The sequence below is a fragment of the Cariama cristata genome, unplaced genomic scaffold (assembly GCF_000690535.1).
Source record: "Cariama cristata isolate BGI_N322 unplaced genomic scaffold, ASM69053v1 scaffold10677, whole genome shotgun sequence".
NCBI lineage: Eukaryota > Metazoa > Chordata > Aves > Cariamiformes > Cariamidae > Cariama > Cariama cristata.
Window position 1 is genome coordinate 16,093 of NW_009628432.1, and position 8,386 is coordinate 24,478.

At 45.4% G+C, this 8,386-nt stretch overlaps 1 protein-coding gene across 1 annotated transcript in view; it reads left to right on the forward strand.

Moving 5' to 3' along the window:
• Positions 1-650: 650 nt before the first annotated feature.
• B4GALT4 (UDP-Gal:betaGlcNAc beta 1,4- galactosyltransferase, polypeptide 4) overlaps positions 651-8,386 on the forward strand; it is a 17,681-nt gene continuing 9,945 nt past the window's right edge. Inside the window, exons 1-2 of the mRNA XM_009704821.1 lie at positions 651-918; positions 5,749-5,981. Coding sequence (XP_009703123.1) covers positions 651-918; positions 5,749-5,981 — 501 coding nt within the window. The remainder of the gene's footprint in view (positions 919-5,748; positions 5,982-8,386) is intronic.

Below are 8,386 nucleotides of genomic sequence, written 5' to 3' on the forward strand. Positions count from 1 at the left end.
CATAGCATCGATAATGCTCTCTTTCAGAAGAAACCAGTTTTAATTCTGCAGAGTTTCATGTGGTTTTCCTTTTGGTGGGGGGAGCTAACTTAACTCGTCGCCAGCAAAATCTCTTGCCTTGCAACTGTTGTTAATTTTGGTAGGAATAGAAGTAGTAAAGCCTGTGTATTGCCAGGCACTGTACAGAGACATAGCATGAGGTAGCGATGGCACTTTCTGATTGGGAGGGCAGGGAGGGAGGAGGGAGGAAAAAAAGATTGGGAGTGGAGAACAGAGCGGGAAAGTGGTTTGCCTAAAACCGTGAAGGTGGTTTATGGCTGAGCTGGGACCAAAGGTCAGTGTCTCATGACAAAGTGTGAAAGGAATAGCAAGTATAATCTGTTTTCGTGAAGACTGTGAAGGTACAGCAGCAGAGTGGTTAAAAACTTTTTTTTTCTCCCACCCCCCTAGGTTAAGTTATATTTTCTGACATTTGAAGAGTGAACAGCACCATGGCTCCATGAATTGCAAAACCACGGGAAGTGTGGCAGGCAGCTTTCCTTCCTTACTGTGACGTTTTTCTCAGGACCTTTGGTTTCATTCCCACTGGGTGCACGGTGGCCTGCCTTGGCATTAGAGCGGAGGAAGCAGTTTGTGCATCGGAGAGCGCCATGGCATTGAGCTTATATAGCTTTCGCCTCTTCTACAAGTTCAAAGTGTTGGTGGTTGTTACTTTGTGTTTGATGGTGCTATGGGCCACATTCAGTTACTTTGTGGACTCCAGACAGGAAATTTCTAAAGCTAAAGGCGTGATGGAGGATTTCAGAAAGGTAACTAGCCTGGAAGACAGTCAAAAGGAAGAGAGGACCGAATCAATTGTGGGAGTTCCCACGGAGAAGTCATTTCAGAGTCACTGCCCCGCTGTGTCTCCATACCTGCGTAAGTGATGATATTTTCCTCTCCTTTCTAACATGTTACATGTGCTTTGGTACTACTGACTTGGTTTTCTTCCTAGCAGTTTTACAATTAGACATTTTTGCTGTGAAACAAATACAACGCAACTAGTTGCAGTAAGCACTTCTGGATGAGGAAGCAACTTGTGGCACTGAGTGCCTGTGCTGAGTCTAGCTAGGATAGCAGCCTGTATGGTGCTGTGCTTTGGATTTGTGGCTAAACCAGCTTTGGTAATGCACCAGTGACTTTGCTACTGCTGAACAGTGTTTGCATGCTCTTCAGGCTTTGTCTCTCTCTTCCCTGGTCCCTAAAGTCTGGTAGAGTGGGGGTGGGGAAGAGGTTGGGAGTGGACATAGCCAGGACGGCTGACCCTGACTGAAGGGATATTCCATACCATGTGACCACACCGTTTATCATGCTCAGCAATAAAAGCTCAGGGAAGGGAGGAAGAGGGGGTGTTCATGGTTACAGTGTTTGTCTTCCCAACAACTGCTATACATGTTGAAGCCCTGCTTCCCAGGACAGGGCTAGACATCTGACTGCCAATAGGAAGTAATGATTGAATTTTGTCTTTTTGCCTTGCTCATGTGTGCAGCTTTTGCTTTTTTTTATTAAACTATCTTTATCTCAACCACAAGTCTTTTCACCTTTCCTCAATTTTTTGCCTTTTCATTATTAGATGTACTTTTGTCTCTGTCTTGACAATTGAAGGACTTCACAGCTGTGTTGGGGTTAGCACTACTTATGCTGAAGGTTCAAATAGGTGATTGTTTCCTTGCTTTGACCTTTTTTTATTGGTCCACTTTTTTTTGTCTTGGTATTGCTAGCAGCACCAGACATCTGCTTTGCAGTATCACGTCATTGTCATCTTTCTCTTCCTTTTTGTTAACCTGATTAGGGATTTATTTGGGAAGCTGGATTCTTCCCTCTTCCCTGACGTAGTCCAAAAAGATGCTGTCTAGCTGCACACCCCCACCCCTGCCCCAAGCCATATTTGCTTACAGAATGACAGAATGGTTGGGGTTAGAAGGGACTTCTAGAGATCATCCAGTCCAACCCCCCTGCCAAAGCAGGTTCACCTAGAGCAAGTTGTACAGGAACGCATCCAGGTGAGTTTTGAATATCTCCAGAGAAGGAGACCCCACAACCTCTCTGGGCAGCCTGTTCCACTGCTCTGTCACCCTCAAAGTACGGAAGTTCTTTCTCCTATTAAGATTAAAACTTCCTGAGTTTTGGTTTGTGTCTGTTGCCTCTTAACCTGCCGCTGGGCACCAATGAAAAGAGTCTGGCCCCATCCTCTTGACTCACCCTTAAGGTATTTATAAGTATTGATCAGATCCCCTCTCAGTCTTCTCTTCTCTCTCAGCCTTCCCTCATAAGGGAGATTCTCCAGTCCCCTTATCTTCGTTGCCCTCTGCAGGACTCTCTCCAGTAGTTCATTGTCTTTTTTGGACTGGGGAGCCCAGAACTGGACACAGCACTCCAGATTTGGCCTCCCCAGGGCAGAGCAGAGGGGGAGGATAACCTCCCTTAATCTGTTATCTGCACTCTTCCTAATGCACCCCAAGATACCATTGGCCTTCTTGGCCATGAGGGCACATTGCTGGCTCATGGTCAACTTGTTGTCCGCCAGGACTCCCAGGTCCTTCTCTGCCAAGCTGCTCTCCAGCAGGTCAACCCCCAGCCTCTACTGGTGCATGGGGTTATTCCTCCCTAGGTGCAGGATCCTACACTTGCCCTTGTTGAACTTCATTAGGTTCCTCTCTGCCCAACTTTCTCGCCTGTCCAGGTCTCGCTGAATGGCAGCGCAGCCTTCTGGTGTATCAGCCACTCTTCCCAGTTTTTTATCCCCCAGTTTTGTATCATCAGCAAACTTGCTGAGGGTACACTCCATTCCTTCATCCAGGTCATTGATGAATAAGTTAAGGCCAGACCTGGAAGTGACCCCTGCAGAACACCACCAGCTACAGGCCTCCAACAAGACTCTGTGCTGCTGATCACGACCCTCTGAGCTCTGCCATTCAGCCAGTTCTCAATCCACCTCACTGGCCACTCATCTAACCCAAACTCCCTCAGCTTACCTATGAGGATGTTATGGGAGACAGTGTCAAAAGCCTTGCTGAAGTCAAGGTACACGACATCCATGGCTCTCCCCTCATCTACCTAGCCAGTCATGCCATCGTAGAAGGCTATCAGATTGGTCAAGCATGACTTCCCCTTGGAGAATCCATGTTGACTATTCCTGATAACCTTCTTTTCCTCCCCCTACTTAGAGATGACATCCAGAATGAGCTGTTCCATCACTTTTCCAGAGATGGAGATGAGGCTGACTGGCCTATAGTTTCCTGGGTCCTTTTTCTTGCCCATTTTGAAGGCTGGAGTGCATTGGCTTTCCTCCAGTCCTCAGGCACCTTTCTTGTTCTCTAGTGCCTTTCAAAGATGATGGAGGGTGGCTCAACAATAACATCTGCCAGCTCCCTCAGCACTTGTGGGTGCATCCCGTTGGGGCCCATGGATTTGTGGGTGTCCAGTTTGCTTACATGATCTCTAACTTGATTCTCCTTGACCAAGGGAAAGCCTCCCTCTCTCCAGGCATTTTCTCTTACCTCCAGGGTCTGGGATTCCTGAGGGCCTGCCATAGCTGTAAAAACTGAAGCAAAGGAGGCATTCGGTAACTCTGCCTTCTCTGTATGCTCTGTCAACAGGGTACCCACCTCGTTCAACAGCAAGCCCACATTTGCCCTAGCCTCCTTTTGCTGCTGATGTACTTGTAGAAGCCCTTCTTGTCGTCTTTGGCATCCCTTGCCAGATTTAATTCCAAGTGGACCTTAGCCTTCCTCATCACATCCCTGCACACTCTGACAGTGTTCCTATGTTCCTCCCAAGTGTCCTGGCCCTTTTCCCACATTCCATAAACTTCCTTCTTCCATTTGAGTTTTGCCAGAAGTTCCTTGCTCATCCATGCAGGTCTCCTGCCCCCTTTGCTTGATTTCTTGCTCATAGGGATGCACAGATCTTGAGCTTGGAGGAAGTGGTGCTTGAATATTAACCAGCTCTCTTGAGCCCCCCTACCTTCCAGGGTCCTAATCCATGGGATCCCTCCAAGTAGGTCCCTGAAGAGGCCCAAGTTAACTCTCCCAAAGTCCAGGGTAGTAATCCTACTTATTGCCTTGCTTCTTCCACACAGGAGCCTGAACTCCGTGGTCACTGTGGCCAAGGCTGCCTCCAAACTTCACATCCCCAACCAGTCCCTCTTTGTTTGTTAGTACAAGGTCCAGCAGGGCACTTCTCTTTGTTGGCTCCGCCACCACCTGTGTCAAAAAGTTATCCTCAGTGCTCTGCAGGAACCTCTTGGACTGTGTGTCCCTGGCTGTGTTGTCTTTCCAGCAGATATCAGCGTGGTTGAAGTCCCCCATGAGAACCAGGGCCTGTGATCATGAGGCTGCTTTCAGCTGTCTGTAGAAGGCCTCATTGACTTCCTCATCCTGACCAGGTGGCCTGCAGTAAACTCCTACAACAGTGTCACCCATATTAGCCTGCCCCTTCATTCCTACCCATAAGCTCTCGACTCATTCTTCATCTGCCCCTAGGCAGAGATTGGTACATTCCAGTTGCTCCCTTACATAAAGAGGAACTCTACCACCTCACCTTCCTGGCCTGTCCTTCCTAAAAAGTACATAGCCATCTATGAATTTAGGAACAGGCTCCCCAGGGAGGTGGTGGACTCACTGTCCCTGGAGATGTTTGGAAAAACGTTTAGACGTGGTACTTCGAGACATGGTTTAGTGGGCATGGTGGCGTTGGGTATGTGGTTGGACTTGATGATCTTTGAGGTCTCTTCCAACCATAACGATTCTGTCATTCTATGATTCTATGACAGCATTCTAGTCATGTGAGCTATCCCACCATGTCTCCCTAACGGCAATAAGATCACAGCCCTGCAACATCACACAGATCTAATTCTTCCTGTTTATTCCCCATGCTGTGTGCATTGGTGTACAGGCATTTCAGAGAAGTAATCAAGCATGGAGGTTTCCCAGGGAGGTGGAGATGGATCCACCATATCCATACGTACCCTTGAGGTGGCTGGCCTTCTGGCTCTTATCTTGAGAGGCAGCTAAGGAACATTTGTCACTGTTCTGGTTGGCCTGGCTTATTTCCCAATTAGATGCTTGAGCACTGCCACTTTGGACCCCCCCCCCCTGAGTCTTTCAGTAAAGTAAACTTCAGTAAAGTCCTTCAGTCCTTAAGTAAACGCACAGCAGCTGTGGCAGTCACAGTTGCCTGCATTGTTCTTTCATGGGTTTGCTGAGTCCGAAGGGGCTAGAATGATAGCTCAGTGCAAGAGAAATGATGAAAATTTGTTTTGGCTACAGAAAGCCTTGGTACACTTTATCTGACAAATTTATAGCCTTAAGCCTGTGACGCTTTTTTGCATGCTTGAAGTAGAGTTGACTTCGCATGGCCACAGTCCTATGTGTCTTTCCACTTCCTTCTCCTCTTGTTTTGCCCAGGCAGCTATTTCTGGCCAATCCTCCTGCAGTAGGGTGGAAGTTCTCTTGATTTTTTTTTTTTAAATATATTTTTTTAATCATCACTACTCTATAATCAGTTCAAGCAACTAAATGCTCAATACCCTCTCCTTCCACTGCCCACATAATACCATTGTAGCACTACTTTCCTCTTGGAAAGGCAGGGAAAGCAGTTGAGGCTTGAACCTGGGTTTCTTATGCTGATTAGAGTGTGCCTCATTAGGTCACTGGACTAGCCACAACCAGCAACGACTCAGGAAAACTTCTTGTGCTTCTCCTACAGAAGGTGCCAGCAAACTCGCCTTCAAAGAATCTCTCACGCTAGAAGAAGTGGAAAAGGAGAACCCTCAGGTAGCCGAAGGCCGGTATCACCCTACAGAGTGCTCAGCATTGCAGCGTATGGCCATCCTCATCCCACACCGCAATCGAGAGAAGCATCTGCTGTACCTCCTGGAGCACCTCCATCCCTTCCTACAAAGGCAGCAGCTGGACTACGGCATCTACGTTATTCACCAGGTGAGACAACTGTGCGGACACATGTTTGGGTGGGGATGATGTCAGTGCTCTGCAGTCCGAGGAGAGGCATGCTGCCTCTTAACGTCTTAATGACATGCTGTCTAATATCAGTCCTCCAAGCCTGCTTCAAACACTTGTAACTGAGGGGTGCAGTGGTGCATGCAGCCTTTGCTGGTAGCACTACAGGATCTCAGCTACTGTTAGCAAAGCTGGGCAGTATTAACAAATAGTGTCTTTATCTGGTGTCTGTTTCTCAGTCTAAGTAACTTACTATTTCTGAGTTAGTGTTCAAGGTAAGCATTTTTTGCCTTACTAATGCAACTCAATTCTCTTGTAGTATACACATACATAACAAGGCTGACATGTTTTCTGTCTTTAAATTTGGAGTTGTTTGGATCGAAGGCCTCAGTTTGTATCTAGCTTTTCTCTCCCATCTGCTTGCTGGCTGTCATCCTTAGTAAGCTCTGTGTATCATGTGGGTGTACTTACTTCGGCTGTCTCAAACTAAACACAGCAGCTACTGCCTGTAGGTGCTTTACTTGCCCAGCAAGGGCCATGGGAAGAAGTAGTCATGGCAGAGCACTTGGTTCCTGAAAGACTTATCAGTTTCTTTATTTGCATTCTTTCTAACTCTGAGTCGGTGGCTAAAATTTGAACATGCAGATTTGTGCCACATTGTCTTTCTTCTAAGGTGCTTATGTTCTAGTCACATGAGTTAAAAGTAGTATAGATTTCTCTTTTATAATATGTTGTGTTTTTCTTGATCTTTTATTGTGTTTCCTTTCTTTTACTATCATTTACTTACATGTTCTGCTTTGAACAGATTTTCAGACAGCAGGAGAAAAAGGTGATGAATTAATATAGTTTCTCTTCTGTTTAAAGAGGCTAGGGTCAATTAACCAGTATGAGGCAGTGCATTCTAGGTGAAAGCTTACACTTTTGCTCAATGATACAGTAGAACGGCAAGAAAAGTCATGGCAGGATATGTACTTTCAGTTGGAATAGACTGTTCTTTCATTGTTTAGAGTCATCATGTGGCCCATAGAGTGGAAAAACTGAGGCTTTTTTCTGCATTAGTATGTACTGTAATTGTACACACAATGGCTCACTCCAGCTAGCAAGCAGTGGTTAGAAATAAATCTTTGGAAGAATGGGTGTATGTTCTTTATTTATTCAAATAAGTGAGGTGGAGAACAGCTGTTGTCATGTTAGCAGAAAGTAATACAGAAGTATGAAAGCTTTGTCTGATGTCAACAGCAATGTCGAGTCTGGACTTGTTCTATCAGAGCTTTTACTTAGAAGATTAGAAGCTTTTGCTTAGCCTTTCCATGTAGAGCGGTAAACCCAAAGACTGAAAAGTGAGTCTAACAAAACTCTTCTATGGTAAATCCATTTTCACTCCCCATTTGTGATGTCATTAGTTGTTTTGAGTATCTTTTGAGGGAAAAAAAAGTTCAAAACAGAATTTAACTATTAAAATACACAGAGTTTACTTTGGAGGAAGATTAGGAAATTGGCCTTTTGTATTTTTCTCTGTGAGCCATTGAAGGGCATGCTCCAGATCTCTTCTTTATGTGCTACTTGTAACATCTTGAAAATCGTGTTTCTCCGCACAAACTTGTGCATACATGAATGTAGTGCTGAAAAAAATGTGAGTTTGTAATCCCTAAAGGGTGAACAATTTCTTTCCCGACATAGGTTTGTCTTGTGGTCCGTGTTCTTCTCCCATAGAAACGAAGGACAATTCTCTCGTGGATTAAAAGATGAGAGTAAAGTTTGCTGTTTGTTCAGCATGTGGTCTAACATTGAAAACTGCCCTTGCTGGAAAGCAATTTTAGCTGTTGTTTGGCTACCTTTGTGCAGGAAGTGGGCTGTGGTGACTGACTGTACTGATGGGGGAGACAGTAGGTGGTGCTGCTGAACTGGGCTGGGTTTGATATTCAATACAGAGGAAGATCTCTGCATGTTCTTTACCAGTCATCTGAATTGTTCTGTTCACTCAATGACCGATGTTTTCATCATTAGGAGAAGATTATCTGACAGATATTTTCATATACAGGACACTTAAAAAGAAAAAAAGAAGAAAAAAACCCAAAACCAACCCCCCCCCACGAAAAACCCAAACCACTCAAATTTGACATCGTAGATTTTGAAGTGAATTGTATCTAAATTTTTCATGGAAAATTCCTTCCCTGACTGAGAATGGAAGCAACTGACTATCCCTCTCTTAATTTCTCAGAGTGGGCACTGGGCTGTATTTCCCTATCTGCAGGTGTGGAGCCATAGATCCCACAAATCTTAGTGCAGGAGCAGATGGCTGCCAGTGATGGTGAACAAATTGCCGCTTCAGAGAAAAGCGTTACTTTTTAGAACAAGAAAACATACTTTGTATACGACTTCTTTTC